The sequence below is a fragment of the Aegilops tauschii genome, chromosome 5 (genome assembly GCF_002575655.3).
Source record: "Aegilops tauschii subsp. strangulata cultivar AL8/78 chromosome 5, Aet v6.0, whole genome shotgun sequence".
NCBI lineage: Eukaryota > Viridiplantae > Streptophyta > Magnoliopsida > Poales > Poaceae > Aegilops > Aegilops tauschii.
The window spans coordinates 92,366,640-92,384,857 of NC_053039.3; the positions used below are offsets into that span (position 1 = coordinate 92,366,640).

General features: G+C 48.3%; 2 protein-coding genes across 4 annotated transcripts; both read right to left on the reverse strand.

Annotated features, from left to right (window-relative positions):
• Window positions 1-7,027: 7,027 nt before the first annotated feature.
• On the reverse strand, window positions 7,028-10,619 carry LOC109763492 (uncharacterized). Of its 3 annotated transcripts, XM_073499915.1 has the most exons (5): window positions 10,205-10,619; window positions 10,040-10,129; window positions 8,763-8,872; window positions 7,539-7,814; window positions 7,028-7,418 (listed from the first exon to the last, which is right to left on the reverse strand). In XM_073499915.1, exons 1-3 carry the CDS (start codon window positions 10,602-10,604, stop codon window positions 8,847-8,849), a joined length of 516 nt encoding a protein of 171 aa, XP_073356016.1. In that variant the 5' UTR covers window positions 10,605-10,619; the 3' UTR covers window positions 7,028-7,418; window positions 7,539-7,814; window positions 8,763-8,846. The 3 variants fall into 3 exon arrangements, 2 of the variants coding, with proteins under 2 accessions (XP_073356016.1, XP_040244922.1); XR_012184216.1 differs by lacking the exon at window positions 8,763-8,872 and having other exon boundaries at window positions 10,205-10,572; XM_040388988.2 differs by having other exon boundaries at window positions 7,539-8,872.
• Window positions 10,620-11,017: 398 nt separating this feature from the next.
• On the reverse strand, window positions 11,018-17,043 carry LOC109763512 (uncharacterized). The gene is made up of 3 exons (XM_020322360.2): window positions 16,765-17,043; window positions 11,578-15,909; window positions 11,018-11,464 (listed from the first exon to the last, which is right to left on the reverse strand). Exons 1-3 carry the CDS (start codon window positions 17,041-17,043, stop codon window positions 11,018-11,020), a joined length of 5,058 nt encoding a protein of 1,685 aa, XP_020177949.2.
• Window positions 17,044-18,218: the final 1,175 nt, after the last annotated feature.

Sequence of the window (18,218 nt, forward strand, 5' to 3'; positions counted from 1 at the left end):
AATCCCATATGGACGCGTAATAAAATGAGACAACATAAACACAATAAACAATCCACAAGGGAGCCGACGAATGCAACCCATATATATCAGATTTCGAATTACGATATTGACACTGATGAGGTTCAAAGATTACAAAGCAGGAGAGTGACCATGTGAAGAGAGTGTATCAATCGCCCATATTGAACATATAAAGCCTCCTAGAGTACCCGCCGATCCAGCGCCATCGCGATTTCAAAATGATCCTGCGCGCACGCTTCACCTCGCTGGCGGGGTAACAGTGATTTTCGTCGACCTGGTAAGTATCCCGCCGCTCGTTTTTCTGTACGCCCCGTGATCGGCCCAGGAGCAGCTGACGAGTGGGCCACGCTTGCGCATGGGGCAGCCTTGCAGCGACACGCTTGTTGCTTGTTTCTGTCGATGAAAAGCAGGGGCGGGGCGGTTGTGGGCTGTGGCCAATGGGTCGTGGGTGTCCTGCTCGACAATCGCGATCTGGAAAAAGAAACCCTACACCCACGAGCCAATCCCGCAGCCGCCTCCCCCGCTTCCTCCGCAATCCCGCAGCCGCCTCCCCCCGCGCCTCGCTCCGCAGCCGCCTCCCCCGCATCCTCCGCGCCTCTCCCTGTGCCACCCATCTCCTCCCTGCTGTGCTGGCCATCACACCCTCGCCATCGACGATTCATGCGGCCGACAGCGAGCGCCGGTGAGCGACCGGGAGGCCGCCACCTCTCCTGGCCTCCTCCCAGAGGTTCCCGATCTGGAGTGGAGAGGCCAACCCCCTCTTCACACGCAGGTGATCCCCTCTTCCCTCGGTTCCCTCTCTCTCTCTCTTCCCTGACCCTCTCGATGGCCAGAGGGGCGACGGGGTGGATCGGGTGGCGGTGATGTCAGAGCTCGAGGCAGAGATGGCGGAGCTCGGGCTGGAGCGCTCACGGGATGACGGATTCAAGGGCTGGAGCGCTCACGGGATGGAGGTGCTCAGGCTAGAGGCAGGGGAGGACGCCCTACGGGCGAGCTGGAGGTGGAGGCGGTGAGAGCCCTCTCCCCATATCTCATTTTCTCCATTTCTTTCCCTCCAACATCTCACTACTGCTCCTGTATGGAACAACAAAGGGGATGGGAAGAGGCCTGGAGTTGCTTAGCATCGGTTCTGTCAACCTGCAAGGTTACAATTTTTCTTGCTCTTATCCTGTTCGATAAAATGGTTGTGGGCTAAACATTGTTTTTTTTGTTTCCTTGCCTGTCCAGGTGGTTTGCTCGACCACTCACCGTTGGTTCTGTCAATATGCAAGGTTAGACATTTCTTGCTCTTGTCCTGATCAATAAAATGGTTGTGGGCTAAATCATTTTTTTGGTTTCCATGCCTGTCCATGTGCTTTGCTCAATCGCTCGCCGTCGATTTCATCAATCTGCAGGCTTAGATATTTTCTTGCTCTTGTAATGTTTGATAAAATGTCTGTGGGCTAAATCATCGTATTTTTTTTGGTTTCCTTGCCTGTCCAGGTGATTTGCTCGATCCCTCGCTGTTGGTTCTGTCAAACTGCAAGGTGAGATGTGCTCTCATATGCCCCCTTACTTCGTTGGTTCTTTCTATTGCAAGAAGGTGCGACTTTGTTTGCTCACGGTTGCCCTGGTGGTTCGCTTCCTCCTTGCTTATTGGAGAAGATATTTGTACATTTTGGTTTGTGTGCATGCTTGTGTGCTGTCGTCGGTTTTCAGTGCCCTGCAGTGCCAATTTAGGTTGGTTCTTGGGTGGAACCAATATGATTGTTGCTTACTGATTGGTAGGCATGATGATTGTTTGCGTTAGTGCTTTGGAAAGTATGTGTGCAGTGGGTAGTGGTTGCTGCTTCATGATGAAGGCAAGGCCGTCTACTTACGCTAATATTTAATCTGTGTGCTTCATAATGAAATTACCACCTGCTCATTTTTTATGTATGTGCCGCCCAATGGTTGCTCGTGCCTAATTATATGGATGATGGGCATATGCATGCTTGCTCTGTGGGTTATCTGCTTGTTGTTTTTATGCATCTTCTCTTGATTAATTTTTGTTTCCTTATTGCCCACTGATTCTGTCTATAACATGTTGCTAGGTTCTTCGTTCAGCTGGATTGTAGGTTGGCTCCAGTCCTTGACCAGTTCTTCTGCAAGGAGAGTTTCAGTGCTCAGCATATTGCAGTCATTGCAGCAGCGAGTTTTATGAACCACCTCAATGGAGGGGACATAGTCAATGACAATCTCCTCCCATTTAATTAGATGGTTTGCCAGTTTCTTCATGTAGATAGTATCACAATGATGCGATTCAGATGTTTATAATTCTTTTCTAACATTACATGTTCTTGTAGTCATTCATTTTGAAACCACGGAGGTCGTCGCATTATGCATTGGTTAGACTAGGTAATTTCTGTTAAGGCTATAATTTTTCTATCAATATGCCAAGATCGACTGTTCGCCTCACCTTTATTCTGCAAATGCCAAAATGTCCAGAACATAAATTTCAAGCTTTTAGACCTTACATATGTTATGAACTTATGAAGTTATGATATATGTCTAAATTCAGCTGGATCTTTAATTAAATCCTGAATTATAGATGTTTTATCCTTTTCTACATCTGAGTATACACTAATTAGTTAAACCTTTTCTTCTCCGGATCTGCATTCCACTTGTACTAATTGCCAGATTATATATGTGTTTGTGTTCATTCTTAATTAAAATTAGACCTAGCTGTATATACTACAAAATTTGTTAAACTTGCGCTGGGCAGGTTTCCATGATGAGTTCGTAGCCTTTACGAAGTTGCTGCCGCTTGTTTTCTGTAATCATTGCTCATTTTCGTCTCCATAGCAAAAAAAATTGATTCTTGCATCTAACCCTGATCCTGATGGTGCAGCTCACTGTTTTTTCTCTTGCCATCATCTCCAATAGTGTCGAGTCCCCTTCCTGTCGCCAATTGCAACACATATCTCCTTTGACTGATTAGTCATTGTTTCCTACAGACGGTTTAGTTTTGTCTCGAACATCCGTTTTCTTTGAGATTTGTTTTTGTCGTGTGCTGATTATTTAGACATCCTCGCTGCCACCACAACCTATCCAAGCAAGCAACAGATCGAGGAGGACGGAGGCACGGCGCGACGACGACCGTGGCATGGATCAAGAGCATACTCATGGGCTCATGGCCTGGGAGCGAATCGGGTATCCTGGATCATGACGGAAGCTGGAAGCCGCGGGGGCTGCCCGAAGAAGAGGGCGACGAATCGGGGGTGGAAGAGGGTGTGTCTGTGGTTATCGCCTTCCAAGACGACGCGACTTGATGATTTAGATTCGCCTTCCGAGACGATGCGACGCGGCAATTCAGATTTCTCTCCTTCCTCGCCTCAACGACATGCTCTGCTTCTCTAGCTTGTAGGTTATGGCCTTTCTCTTCTCCTCTTGTTTCCTTGCATTCTGATCAAGCCATGGTGCATATTGCCTCTAGTTTGCTTATGTGAGTGTGCTTCTATACCGAAAATTCGATTTGCTTGTTTTTCACTTCTTTAGGGGTATGAGGAGAGAGCTCTTTTGTTTGCAGCGGCTGCATCATTTCGACAAGTGATATGATTGATCTTTGCTATGTAGACCAATGGCATGATCTGTACCTAAGGTTGGAGATGCTGAATTCGGTAAGAAAAAGATGACAACCATTTGCTTGTTTTTCACTTCTTTAGGGATATGAGGAGAAAGCTCTATTGTTAGTCCGCTACTTCCATTTAGGATGATTAATTATTTGCATGAAGGTTCAGAGAATGGCCTTTATTGCCTTACAGTCCAACTGGTAAACAGAATAGTGCCTTACATAAGCACTAATGGCGATCTTATATACTTATATGTATATGTTTTCTTTATGCAGAACACGTGAGAAATCACTGATGCGCATGGCTGGTAGCTTTCGCACGAGGAAGTAAAATTGGCAGGTGCTTTTCTCTACTTTCTAATATTATCCATATATCACAGGGCAATGATAGTTAGTTTTAGCAGGGGTTAGTGGTTCATCGTAATTTTTCTAGCTTCTTTTGTCCTTCAAATGATACAGAAGGCAGTCAAGTTCCATCCTCTAATTTCTTGTGATCTTTGTAGGACCAATTAGGATGCATACCTGAAGGAGTGAATCTACTGGTTCAGCTGAAAATTGATCTCTATTTGGTTTCTGATTTTGCGTTTGGTTTTGCCGTCCGCTCGTCCTTGGTATGCTCATCCATCTTGGCTGCTCTGCTTGCCTGCTTCTCCTCTCTAACTCAGGTAAATGGACCGTTCTTTAATTTGTTTGGGAACGACTCTTCTTTTACCTGTCTATTCCATAGCATGCCGGTGCACTGACCACTTCATGTCCATTTATTTATTAGGTTCTGCGATCTCTTGTGTTGCTGCATCGCGATCTTCTGCTTTGTTGCATCTCTGTTCTGTCATCGAGGTTTGCTTGCTTTCTGTCTAGCTAAATGCATATTTCCTTTCCTGTACGTGTTGTCATGGTGTTTAAATTGCTGATCATTTTAATTTTCTGGATCCGGCACGCCATCGTGTATTGTTCGGCCTCGTCCCGCTTATATGTCATGCTTGTGTGTGAGCAGAATGTGTCCACTTATTTCAGTCGTTATACATGTTTTGGAGGTCGTGGTGGCGACGTAGTGCGGTGTGCTTTATGACGCTTTCGAATTTGTGTGAGGTTGCAGAGGACGTGTCTGTACTTCTGGGGTAGAATTCAAATTGTGAGGGATGGTTGTGCTCAGATTTGGTCGCTGCTGGTCGGTTCGTGACTTCAGCGCATGAAAACCTGCAACTGCTATCAAGCGAACCACAGGTAACTAAACTTATGATTTGGTGACATAGACATAGATCTAGCTGATCCCAATTGCTGGAGTATTTTAGTTCTATTGATTTGTAGCATCTATATTATTAGATATACACTTACGGATGTGCTTCTTTAGTGTGCCTTCTCTCATCTCACATTAAATTATTTTGTTGTTCTAAATAATTGCTGCAGGAGGGAGCAGCAGGCATAGAAGAAATCGCAAGCCAATTTTGCTCAATTGTAGCATCTTCCACTGACAATAAGTCTGCACACCAGCCCGGTGAGGTTTGTTCTTGCATTTAAAAACATAAGTCTTCCAGTTGCTCTCTACTCGTTGGTAAAAATGCATAATGAATTTCCTTTGTAAATACCCAGCTGAAGAATATCTTAGTTAAATCAATCAATAGAGTTGTATTACTAGAGAGTAGAGACGTAAGAAAACGCCCTTAGGAGTGACACTCTACGTGGTTACCTTCTTAGTCCCAGCTATTGATATCATACTGAGATCACACTCTGCCAAGCGGAATGTTTGTTTCTATGTACTTTTGGATGCTAATTTACCGTTCTTGATTTTCGTGGGGATATTCCTTCATTATTTGGTTACCTGTCAATGCTCGGTCCTATTTCCCACCTTGTGCTTTGACTTCTTGCATTTTTTCCATCTAAGTTATTAGGCTACTGCTGCCTGGTTTGCGCATGATGAACCACTAATTATGATGCACTGCTGGCTGGTCTGCCTTTTTTTATGCTTTTTTAGTGACAACCTTCAGACTTAATGTGTATTACTTCATTTCAGAGTTTTAAATTAAGACATCGCGGTCAATTTACATAGTAGTCTTCTGAAGTTTCACCTTCCCTTTGTCATATTGGCTTGATCAAATCAATAGGAAGCCAGCATTACTTTGATGTACTTGCCCATTACTTTGATGTACTTGCCTACAGTCTTATTAAGTACTCCCTCTTCAAACTAATACAAGACCTTTTAGATCACTACTTACCTTTTAGATCACTAAAATAGTGATCTAAAAGGTCTTATACATCTTAGCGCACATTTAACTACTTTATTTGTTGTACTACTGTGGATGTACCGCAGAATAAAGCAGTCCTCCATTTTTCTTCTCTGCAGGCTAATGTTCTTGCTCAGTATAAGCCAACAATGGAGAAACTGACCAAGCTATCTTTCATGATCAGTTACACACCAAGCCTATATTTTTGCTGCTTCTACATGTTGCTATGATGGCCATTCAGCCCATTTTCTTGAACCTGCACTACAACGAGAGATCTGGGCAGCTTCTTTGTGGCTTCCAAACTTGAAATGTTTGTTTGGAAGTTAGTGTAGTTTTTTGTTGTGGATTCACAGCTTCTCACATGTACCGTCCTCTTAGATCTTCAGATTTCCAAAGAAACTAAATGAAGATATAGTGATATGGTCTCAATAGTACAACTTAAAGCCTTCCATGCCTTATATTTTCTCTGAAATTTGCTCTTGAAGAATCATGTATCTATGTTAGATCCGATGAGAAAAGGCGGCTTTCAGGTAGAGAATGCGGGAGTGTTGGCAATATTTGGTTTTCAACTGGGTGTCTAAATATTCTTACAATACTTGGCTCCCTTCCGGCCTTTGCGCCATTGACGCAACGAGTCATCTAGTATTTAGAAAGGAAGCATCCAAGTACTTGTTAGCCTCTACAAACAGATATCACCGTGGCCGAAACCGAAACAAGACGGCTAAAAGCGCTTCATATGGTGTGCATGCCAAGCCATTCGACTTCCCATTTCACTCCGGGGCACCGAGTCCAGGATATGTATTCATCGATCCTGTACCTGAACACATGTAATGGACAGGGACTAGGGATGGCAACGGGCCCCATACCCGCCAAACCCGTGGGGATTCCATCTATTAGGGTGTGGGGGATGGGCGAAAAACATCCCCATGAGAATATTTACCAAACTAATTTATTCCCCATAGGGTACAACGGGGATGGGGACGATATCCTATTCCCGGACCCAATACCCATCGGGACCCGGTTAGTAACTGTGACACTGCGGTCAACCATAAAATATTCACAAACAAACTTGTGAAAACAAAAAAGCTCTGAAAATAGCCTTAAACCTATCTCACATCCTCACCTTAGCTGCCACCATGACCAAGAAGTCAATACAAGCTAGATAGGCATTAGCAGGACAAGGACAACACCATGTATGTATGTTAATTATAGGGTGTCATATTATGTATATGAGTATTTGTTTATGGGGATGGGGACCCTAATGGGGCCCCGTTCCCCAGTGTGACAAGGACTCAACACAGAATAGTATACATATTTTAACCAAGAAACGAGACAAGAAAAAAATGAATCTAAATCATCTGAACCTGACAAAAGGACGGTTTATATCCAAGTAGCTTGGTAGTCCAACTGGACAGCAACATGACTGATAGCAGCCATTGTTGCCCATAAGCAACCAAGTGATGTGGTGGTGAGTGCCTGCGAACGAAGCTCAAGCAGGGGACTCGCTCGTACAGGCATATTGATAGGAAATCATCCATTTACAGCAACGTCAACCAAGAGTCTTGGATCTCCAAAAGACGCCTCGCCTCCTAAAACAGCACGAAGACAAACAAGGAACTACGAGTGAGAATGTGAAGTGTTAATAGAGGCCACAAGAAGAATCAAAGAATTTTGAATAAAGAAAGCACAGCAGGAGACACTGTAATTACCCATGCTATGTTTCTACTTCTTCCTGACCTGCTTGCTCGGATTGCTTCGAGCATCAGTAGGCATGGATGGTTCAGAACTCAAAATGCCACGCTGAATGTAGCAGTTTTGCAATGCAAGCAAAGCACCTGGGTATAAGTAAAGAAATGTCGAGTGCTATTTGCATCTGACGTCTCACCAGGCAATGTTAAGTTATCTTTCTGAATGTCAGTGCTAAGTTGTGGTGTCTTCTCCTTTCCAGCAATAGACTCATTAACTGAACCTAGTGTTTCACCAGACTGGGAGGAAACACGCGTAAAATAAGTAAGCATAGACAGAAAGTGTGTGCTTCAAAAGACAGATGATCTGGAAGTAACCAAGCGTAAAAATAAGTAAGCATAGACTGAAAGTGTATGCTTCAAAACATAGATGATCTGGAAGTAACCAAGCCCTCGCCATCTGCATCAACAAGCTCATCGTCGAGTGGATCAGATACTGGGTTGACATTTGAGACAGCTTCATTGTCTTTAAAAAGAACCCACTGAAACTTTGGTTTAATTTCAGAGGCCACGCACAAAGCCAAAGCAAAAACAGTAAAGAATCCCAAAGCCAAAGCACACCTTGAACATTAACTTGCATGTTGTTGGCAGCAGAAAAATAGAACTACCAAAATTAATCCAATAACTAATTAGGTAAAATAGTGTAGGAGTCAAACATGTTCATAGCTAAACATAGTTTGCATTCACAGGGATAACCGATCTCTAACTTAGTATCATATGTGGGACCACTGGATCACGTCGTTCAAAAGGCGAAACAACAAATGAACTCAGAAAAATAAAAACCTCTAGAATAGGCATTATGTGCCTTGCAGAGTCTCCTTCCATCAATGATATTCCGGGAGCTTATATCAACCGAAGCACGGAAAAATATTCCAGTCAACCATAGTTCGATGTAATTGTAATAAGCTTCAGGAAGAACTAATATTCCAAAGCAAAACAAATACTCACATCACCACAAGCAAGCACAAACAGTCCATGTTAAGTTGAATTTGAACTTCGCAAGCAAAGTAATATAGGAAATAAAGAATTCAACAAGTAAATGAGGGTACTATTGATTCCTATTTTGCAAGGAGCCGAGGTATTTGCAGTTCACAATATATACAAATCAAACCGTGAGAAACAAAAGTGCCTTTCTAATTCTCAAGCAAGTAGACAAAATCTCTGAATATACTACAGTTTAGAGCGAACCTTTGTCATGTTGTTTTTACGTTTCTGAAAGACCCCATGGAGAAAATAAGCATCTCCAAGTTCTTGCTGATATGATTCAAACATTCAAAATTTTATCGTGCCTGACAAACCTACACAGTCGAAAGCTAAATTAACATCATACTGACTATCCAAGAGCGACAACAGCGGACACACTCCATCAGAAGGCACTATCATTAACCGGACAGTAAACACCTCAGGCACAAAATCTCAAATTCTCTCTCTAACCAACAATGTAAACCAGACTGACACCATCATAATAGCCCAGCGAGCCCAAATCCAACACTCTTCCTGACCAAAACCATATGAGCTATCTAACTACTAAGACACATGAATATAAGCAAGGATGAACAAAAACAAGCCAGCACTGACACCATCATAATAAGTTAGGGAGACCAAATCGAACAATAGAGGCCAATGAACAGGCCATTCTTCCCCATTCTCTTTCAGAAGCACCAATCCAACACAAAGAAACCAAACCCTTTGTTTTTCACAATAAGGGACAAATCGAACTAATGTTGTAGCTAAGCGGAAAAGAAATCTAGCCAACTGTTCTAACAGATGTTCAGTCGATGAATCACACATCACCGGGCTATTTCTCTCACATGGAATAATTTTTTCTGTTCTTTCAAGATAAAATCACATGACAGAAGACTAAGTCCCAGAAAGGGAGAACTCACTCCGATTCAGTACTTACTCTGAATCTGAATTTAGTTTGTGCATATTCCTAGAATCAATCCATAAGTGAAGGCTTACGATGGTGAGGACGCTTTATACTTATCAGGCTACACACATGGCTAGAGCAAAATAAATATGAAACAGGAGAGAGAATAGTTGGAGATATACTGTACCACATGAAGTGGAGGCAGCAAGAGAGGCCCCGAACTAAAAGAAAGTTAACAAAAAAATAAGAACAAAATATCTGAATGGTGCATACAAAGGACCACCGAATAGTAAACTAACAAGCACCATGACCAAACTAATAAGCAGTAACCTAGAACAAACTAACAAGCAGTGACCCCTCCCTGCAAATAAAACCACATCTGAATCAACCATCTAACAAGAAAATGACCACAAATGAATCATGGACAACCAACAGAAATCAAAACTTAAATATGATTGTAACAGTTGGCTTCCTCGCCGCCATATGCCCCTGCAACCACGGCCGGCTTTCATATATCTCAGCGACGCCAAGACTGCGACCCAATCGGCCGAGGCTGGGGATAGATATATAGACTGAGAGAGGGTGTTCTGCTCACCGAAATAAACTTGCCTCCCTTTCTTCTTCCTCTGCGGCTCTGTGCATGTGTTCTTGTTCCACAAGTGCGCCTCGAACCGCCCCGTGCACTCTGAGAGAGAAGGAAGAAGAGGAGAGGGTGAGAGATGGAGCAGATCAGAGAGGAGGCGGAGGGGAATGAACTCACCAGAAACAGAGGATGCCCAGCCCGATGTGCCCCTTAAGGCTGAACCCCATGGCCAACGGGAAGTGGAGCCGCGCGTGGGGACGAGGAAGAAGACGGAGACGAGCCGCCGGAGTCCACCTGCCAGACGCCGATGGCGGCGTTGACGACGAGGACGAGGAAGATGACGAGCGGCTCGACGAAGGCCGGGGGCCATGGCGATGGAGATGGCGCGCTCCGCCTGGATCTCCTCCTCCGCTCCGGCCATGGACGCGCCCTCTGCGGGGTCGGAGCAGGAGGTTGGAAGGGGAGGGGAGCGGCGGCGGCCGTGTGACGGGAGGGGAGGAGAGGGGGGACGGGAGCGAAGAGGCCCGCAGGGATTGGGCAGCGTCTGGGATATTTTCCCACCCAGGCGAAATGCCATAAATGCCCTCGGCAGGCTCTGGGAATTACCCACGGTGGCATGAGATCTTTTACAGCGGGAGGTAACTATTCATTGTAGCAGTGCTTCTTTTCGATCCAACGGCCGATGCCCACCAGTGGCTTGATCCGGCGGTGCAGAACGCATCAAAAACTCGATCCAACGGCTAGATTTGTCTAAGCTCTGAGAACGCTCGGGGGCTCCTAGATACTTACTCCTGGATGTGATAGGGACTGCTTGAGGATCTATTAGGTGATAACAATTATCTGGGATACAAGCTTGATTTGATACACAAATGGCGAAGGAAGAACTAGGGTTCAGAGACAGAGGGAGTAGGTAGCCGCCGGGTTCGCCTTGATCCTCTGGATGCCTCTCCCTGCTGATGCGGCTGCTGACAAGTAGTAGATTGGCTGGGCCTATTGGACCCACTCTGGCCCAGTTACTCTTGCGTTGGCCTTGGCCTGTCGATGAGGCCGGCCTTCACCTGGTCCGTAGCTGGTGGTACGTGGGGCCTGCATGTCAGGGGCAGGGACGCTGACATCCCCCCCTTCTTGTGTTGAGGCTTGACCCCAAGCCTCTGCCTGAGGGAACTTGTCGAAGAGCGCGGCCTTGTCCTCCCAGGTGGTGCCCAGCGTGGATTCAGGTGACCACTGCACCTGGACTTGCTCGATCATTGCGCCCGCCGTCTTGCGCCAACGTGTTTGAAGGATCGCCAGTGGTACAGCCTTCGCGTCCTGTTCCACCGGCAGGTGTGTCGACGCCTCCATGCCTGGGAGAAGTGCTCGACGCAGCAAAGAAACGTGGAAGACCGGGTGCACCGTGGCTCCAGGAGGCAGCTGCAGCTTGTAAGCAACGTCATTTATCTTGCGATGATGGGAAAGGGCCCAAAAAACTTGAAGGAGAGTTTGTGATTCGCCCGTGGTGCGACTGAAGCTTGGATGTATGGTTGCAGTTTGAGATAAACTCCGTCCCCCACCTCAAATTGCCTCCAAGATCGCTTCTTGTCAGCCTGCGCCTTCATGCATTGACGCGCCCGATTCAAATGCTGTTGGAGGATGTTCTGAATGACAGTTCTTTCTTCCAACCAAGACTGCAACGATTGAACTGAACAGTCCTCCGAGGCTGTGACGCCCCACTGGCGTGGTTCGTGACCAAACAAAGCTTTGAATGGGGACATACCGATAGCTGAGTGGTGAGATGAGTTGTACCAGAATTGTGCCATAGGTATCCAGTAGCTCCAGCGCTTCGGGCAAGCTTGCGTGAAACACCGCAGATATGTTTCCAGACACTGATTGACACGCTCCGTTTGCCCGTCCGTTTGCGGGTGATTGGCTGTACTGAGATGAAGCTCGGAACCCGCGTGCTTGAAAAGCTCTTGCCAGAAGTGGCTGGTGAAGACCGGATCACGATCCGAGACAATTGCACCCGGTAACCCATGCAGCTTGTAAATCTGGTTCATGTAGAGGAGGGCCACTTTGGCTGCAGTGTAGGGATGCGCCAATGGGAGGAAGTGCACGAACTTGGTGCGCTTGTCCACAATCACCAGGAGACAGTTGAACTGAGCTGATTGCGGGAGTCCGTCGATGAAATCCATGGATATCATCTCCCAAGGAGCTGTGGGAATGGGAAGTGGCTGAAGAAGTCCCGGGGAAGCAGCACGGTCTGGTTTCGCTTGCTGGCAAATTGTGCAGCAGCGAATGTATTGGTGAATGTGTGTCTTCATCTTCGGCCATGCAAACAGGCGTCTGATACGGCGGTAAGTGGCTGGGATCCCGGAGTGACCTCCCATAGGACTGTTATGGAAGGCGCTGATGATGCGCTGTTGCAATGCTGTTGAGCCACCCAGCCAAATTCGACCACGGAAACGAAGAATCCCTTGAGTAAGAGAGAAACGATCCTTTGGGTCGGCCCGGATGGCGAGCTCTTCCAGGAGCTTCTGTGCTTGGGGATTAGAGTTATAGCTGGCCACAACATCATCCAGCCATGCTGGCTGGCAGGAAGTGACAGCTGCTAACATCTCTGTTGGTTCCGCTCTTGAGAGGGCATCTGCGGCGTTGTTATCTGTCCCTTTTTTGTATCTGATGGAGTATTGGAGGCCAAGCAACTTTGTGAAAGCTTTTTGTTGCCAGGGTGTCGAGAGCCGTTGTTCCTCCAAGTGAATCAAGCTTTTTTGATCAGTCAGGATGGTGAATTCTCCATGTTGCAGGTACGGGCGCCATTGATCCACAGCCACTATCACTGCCAAGTATTCTTTCTCATATGTTGATAATCCTTGATAGCGCGGGGCCAATGCTTTGCTCATGAAAGTGATCGGGTGCCCTCCTTGTTGTAGCACCGCTCCTATCCCTCTGTCGCTGGCGTCCGTTTCTACACAGAATGGCTTGGTAAAGTCTGGCAATGCGAGGACCGGAGCTGTGGTGAGCTGAGTTTTGAGGAGTTGAAACGCCGTTTCTGTGTGCTGAGTCCACACAAACGGTACCCCCTTTTTGAGGAGATTGAACAGGGGGCGCGCAATGACACCAAAGTTGCGCACAAAGCGTCTGTAGTAGCCAGCTAGTCCCAGAAAGCTGCGCACCTCCTTGACAGTGGCTGGTGTCTTCCATTCAGAGACTGCTTTAATCTTGGTTGGATCCGTAGCTACGCCCTCCGCGCTGACTACATGTCCCAGATATGCCACTTTGTGTTGGCCGAAGGCACACTTGCTGAATTTAACCTTCCACTGATCTCTGTGGAGTAGTTCGAGGACTTGCCGCAGATGCTTGATATGGTCGCGTAGAGTACGGCTGAAGACCAAAATGTCGTCGAAGAATAGCAGCACGCAGTGGCGTAGAAGGGGGTGCAAGGTATTGGTGACCGCACTGTTGAATGTCCCCGGTCCACCTGCCAGCCCGAAAGAGACCACGCGGAATTCATAATGGCCCGAGTGTGTGTGAAATGCTGTCTTGTACTCCTCCCCCTCAGCGAGCCTGATTTGGTGGTAACCTGCCCGCAGATCTAGTTTGGAGAACCAACAGGCACCATGCAGCTCGTCTAACAGTTCTTCAATGACTGGTATGGGAAACTTTGTAATGCACGTGATGGCATTCAGGTGACGATAGTCGACGCAGAGCCTCCAAGTCCCGTCCTTCTTTTTGACCAGAATTACCGGTGAAGCTATCACTCCGGTACGCAACAGCTCTGCCACTTGACGCTCTATCTCGTCCTTGTGCTCTGGCTTGTGACGATATGGACGTATGTTGAACGGCTGCGCGCCCGGTATAAGAGGAATGTGGTGATCACACTCGCGTCGTGGGGGCAATTCCGTTGGTTCTTCAAAGAGATCAGGAAATTCAGCAATGACTTGTTGGAGAGCTTCTGGGATGTTTGTGCTTTGCTCACTGTCCAGTTCCACTGTGTGTAGTTGCACCATGTAAGCCACTGCATTGTTTTTGCACAATCCTTGTAATTGCAGACTATTGATGAGCAAACAATCAGTTGACTCCGCTTCGTGGCCCTGGAGCGAGATCACTCCTTGTGCTGACGGCATTGCAATGGATTTGGCTTTCCAGTCAATTGTCATGGGACTGTGCTCCTCTAGCCAGTCCATCCCCAATATCGCGTCATACACACCCAGGGATAGTACTTTCAAATCCGTGGTGAACTCATGTCCTTGTGTATACCAACTGCACTGCGGGATGATGGCTGAGCATTTCAATTCACCGCCATCAGCTACTCGTACTCTGTAAGTTTTGCTCAAAGGTGCAACTCCTTCCAGAAACTTGGCCAGATCGGTGTTGACAAAAGATGTCGAACTCCCCGAGTCCACCAACATCAGCGCTTCGCGCCCCTGAATCCATGCCTGCAGCTGGAATGCTTTAGCTGAAACTCCTCCAGATATTGCTGAGCGTGAAATAGCCATCACTGTTTCTTCAAGCTGTTCTGTCGTCTCTGTCACACTGTCTATGCCGAAGAGCTCAAGTAATTCCTCGACAACGTGTAGTTGAACAGAGGTGGGACACACATGATCGTGTCCCCACCGCTCGCCGCACTTGAAACATAGGCCACGGGCACGCCTGTAGTCTCGCAGCGTCTTGAGCTTGGTGGTGTCCGCTCTTGCTGCTTCAGTGCCCCGCCGATCGGTCGCCCCTGGTGCCGTCGCGTTGGGACGCGTTGGGGGTGGCGGGAGTGGCAACGGTCCATTGGCGCGGATCTGTGCCTCGGGAGGTCGTCGCAGATGCTGACGGAGTGGTTCAGCACGACCACCCTCCGCCACCTCTTCTTGAAGGAGAGCCAGCGCGCAGGCCGTGTCCAAATCGGGTGGGCGTTGGACCAACACCACCGCTCGGATGTCCGGTCGCAGGCCCTCGACGAAGCGTGTCAGAAAGTAAAACGGATGAGTGGTGTCAGAGTATGAACTCAGATGATTGATAATCAATTCAAATTTCTCTATGTAATCTGCTACTGTAGAATCCTGTCGTACAGTATAAAATTGCCTAATCAACATTTGGTGCCTATCACGGCCGAAGCGCGTGCAAAGTAATGCGGCAAATGAATCCCAGTCATAATCAGAGAGTTTTTTCTGGATTGATTGGAGCCAAATCGATGCGGATCCAGAGAAGTTGAGGGCTGCCATAGGTACCCAAAACGTGCGGTGTATACCGAACATCTGAAAGTATTGCTCACATAACGTTTTCCACAAATTCGGGTTCTCCCCAGAGAATTGTGGAAACGTGATGGAAGGATGAGCTTGCCCCAACCCTGTCAGGAGCTGGCTTGCGTGTGCAAATGGAGAAAGCGGTGTCGTTGGAGGGATGGGATTAGACTGACCGTTGGCCGGGAGCGGCGGCGGCGTGCGAAACGACGCCGCCGGCAACCCCCGTGTGATGTCGAAGACGCCGTGGTCATGAGACCCGTGGATCACTCCGCCCGCGCCTGGCTCGGGCCCGATGGGGGCACCGAGAGTCGCCGGGTGTGGAGAGTGAAGTTTCTCCGTTGGGAGCGCCACCGTAGGAGTTGAGGACGACGAGGGGCGCTCCTGCTGGAGTGCCGTGACCGCCTCGCCGAGCTCTGCAACGCGTTTCTCCAGATCCGGCCGCCAGGCGACCAGATCGTCGATCTTGGCCGTCTGGGCTTGGATCGTTGCGTTGATGTGGAGTGAGCGACCAGTGTCGCGTCCAGCCGGTCGAGGAAGGCCTGGATCGATGGATCCATGGCTGTGAGCTCGGATCGGGCCTGATGGATGCGCCGTGTTTCGATGAATTGGGCCAGTGTGGAGGCGGAAGGGAGGTGAGTGGTCTCTGATACCAGATGATAGGGACTGCTTGAGGATCTATTAGGTGATAACAATTATCTGGGATACAAGCTTGATTTGATACACAAATGGCGAAGGAAGAACTAGGGTTCAGAGACAGAGGGAGTAGGTAGCCGCCGGGTTCGCCTTGATCCTCTGGATGCCTCTCCCTGCTGATGCGGCTGCTGACAAGTAGTAGATTGGCTGGGCTTATTAGACCCACTCTGGCCCAGTTACTCTTGCGTTGGCCTTGGCCTGTCGATGAGGCCGGCCTTCACCTGGTCCGTAGCTGGTGGTACGTGGGGCCTGCATGTCAGGGGCAGGGACGCTGACAGGATGCATGTCCACCTCGCACGTTTCCCATCGGGAAAACGTTTTCTCTTGCCCAGAACGTGATCGATCGCAGATTTAAAAAAAAGCTAGTACGCATGAGTGACGGATAGATAGGACAGGATCAGTTGCTATCCAGATGACTCCACGATGGATCTCTCTGTAGAGATAAATGAAGCAGTCATATCAGCATGGTCAAACCTACTGTACTGCATTTTCTTCCGTCTGAGTTAACTACCAATGTGCTACGCTTATTTTGCCAGTTCTTTGTGTATCTGAGCAAACGCATATTTTGCTCATGATTGCACTATCCTACCGTTCCTACGGCGCGCAGTTGTAAGAGCAACTCCAATGGGCCCAAATCGTCCGCGCCTATTTGTTTGGGTTGAAACGAACAAAAGCATCGGCCCAACATAGAGACCCCATATTTAGGTCATATTTGGATCGAAGGCGGACACAAAGCGGACTTTTTACGCCCGCCTCGTCCATCTGTGTTCGGGCCTGGCCCATCTGTCACACACACACCTTCTCCCTCATAGTTATGTTATTCGCTGGCCCTCAAACCTCGCTGCATGTGGTCATGGTCGCCGCACCGCCTAACAGGTCGGAGCTGGCGTCGTTGCTTTCCTCGTCGTCCTCGTCGTTCTCCATCTCCATGCGCCGGAGTAGCATCTGCTCCACCACCTCATTCGCGCCGCCGCTCCCCGCGCCATGCCCGGCCTCGCCTCCGCATCCCCCATGCCCGGCCACCTCTGTTGGACCGGTAACCTCCCGACCATGCCCGCTCCCGTGCTCGCACAGAGGCAGCAGAGGACGGGCGGGCTCGCCTCGTCCGGTGCCCATGCTCCGCCGTGGCGGGCTTGTGCCCTCCCGCGCCTGTGCACCGGCGTGGGGCATTCATGCTCGCGCGGCCTCACCTAGCTGCGTCATGCTCACCGCGCCCAGCCACCATGCTCGCCATGAGCTCCGGGCTGCGGGGCGGGGCGGCGCGGCGCCTCGTGCTCGGCTCGCGGCGGCGCCTCGTGCTCGGCTCGCGGCGGCAGCTGCAGGGTGCGGCGGCGCGAGCTCGGAGCTCCGGGCAGCAAGGTGTGGCAAGGCGAGAGCTGCAGGCCGTGGCGAACAGCAGGGCGGGAGCTACGTGGCGGGGCAGGAGCTGGGCAAGCAGCAGGGCGGAGCTGCGTGGTAGGAGCAGCAGGGTGGCAGCAGCGGCGACCGCGCGGAGGCGGCGCTCGTGCACCGACGTCATTCCTCGTCAAGCTCCCTGCCTGCTACGTGTTCGACGAAATGATGAGGCAGACATGTGAAAAAACGCGTCCATCCCCGTTGGGTGCATCAGCCGACCCATTTAAAAAAGCGTACACGGACAAGCGGACAGACGATCCAAACAGACAAAAAGCGGACAAAATCAACATCCATTTGAGTCGGCCCATTGAAGTTGCTCTAAGGTACTCACATGCATAAGTTGTACTCCCCCGATCCGTATTAATTTTTGAAACGGCCGATTTATATTAAGTGTTCCTGATTTAATACAAAATTGTACTAAATCAACAACAATTAATATAAATTAGAAGGAGAAACTATATTTTTATATTATAAGATAAACTTATTGGTTGTAATAATATCTTATATTATGAAACGGAGAAAATTATACTGTTCAAATGGAGCTATATTTTATCCTTTAGACCAGATATAGCAAGCATAATTTTACTAGTTTCACACCATATTATGTGGTTGGCCAGATCCTGCACCCTTTATCTTTTCTATACATGAAGGATTTTACCAGATAAGTGTTGCTAAATTTCTCCTTTTCGTGCATTTCGTCTATGAAACTGCGAGTGAACTGAAACATAACCTTCCTCTTGAGATATTTATTTTCCCATTGGACATAGATGAGCAGGCACACATACCTGTCCAAGTCTAAGGCTGAAAATATCCGTGGGCCAAGAACCGCTCGACACGTTAAAGACTCGTTGGCCCTGCCTGACACTACAGGTAAGTCGTCGGGCGAGCGAGTCAAG

What these genes read in the sequence shown, in the direction of transcription:
- LOC109763492 (XM_073499915.1), bottom strand. Translation starts at nt 10,604, where the DNA reads ATGGCATTTCGCCTGGGTGGGAAAATATCCCAGACGCTGCCCAATCCC. An exon ending in CTGGGCATCCTCTGTTTCTG is followed by an intron (nt 10,130 to 10,204) that starts GTGAGTTCATTC and finishes CTTCTCTCTCAG; the next exon opens with AGTGCACGGGGCGGTTCGAG. An exon ending in AGGGAGGCAAGTTTATTTCG is followed by an intron (nt 8,873 to 10,039) that starts GTGAGCAGAACA and finishes TCGACTGTGTAG; the next exon opens with GTTTGTCAGGCACGATAAAA.
- LOC109763512 (XM_020322360.2), bottom strand. Translation starts at nt 17,043, where the DNA reads ATGGGCACCGGACGAGGCGAGCCCGCCCGTCCTCTGCTGCCTCTGTGC. An exon ending in CCATGACCACATGCAGCGAG is followed by an intron (nt 15,910 to 16,764) that starts GTTTGAGGGCCA and finishes ATCACCTAATAG; the next exon opens with ATCCTCAAGCAGTCCCTATC. An exon ending in GATCTTGGAGGCAATTTGAG is followed by an intron (nt 11,465 to 11,577) that starts GTGGGGGACGGA and finishes CATCATCGCAAG; the next exon opens with ATAAATGACGTTGCTTACAA.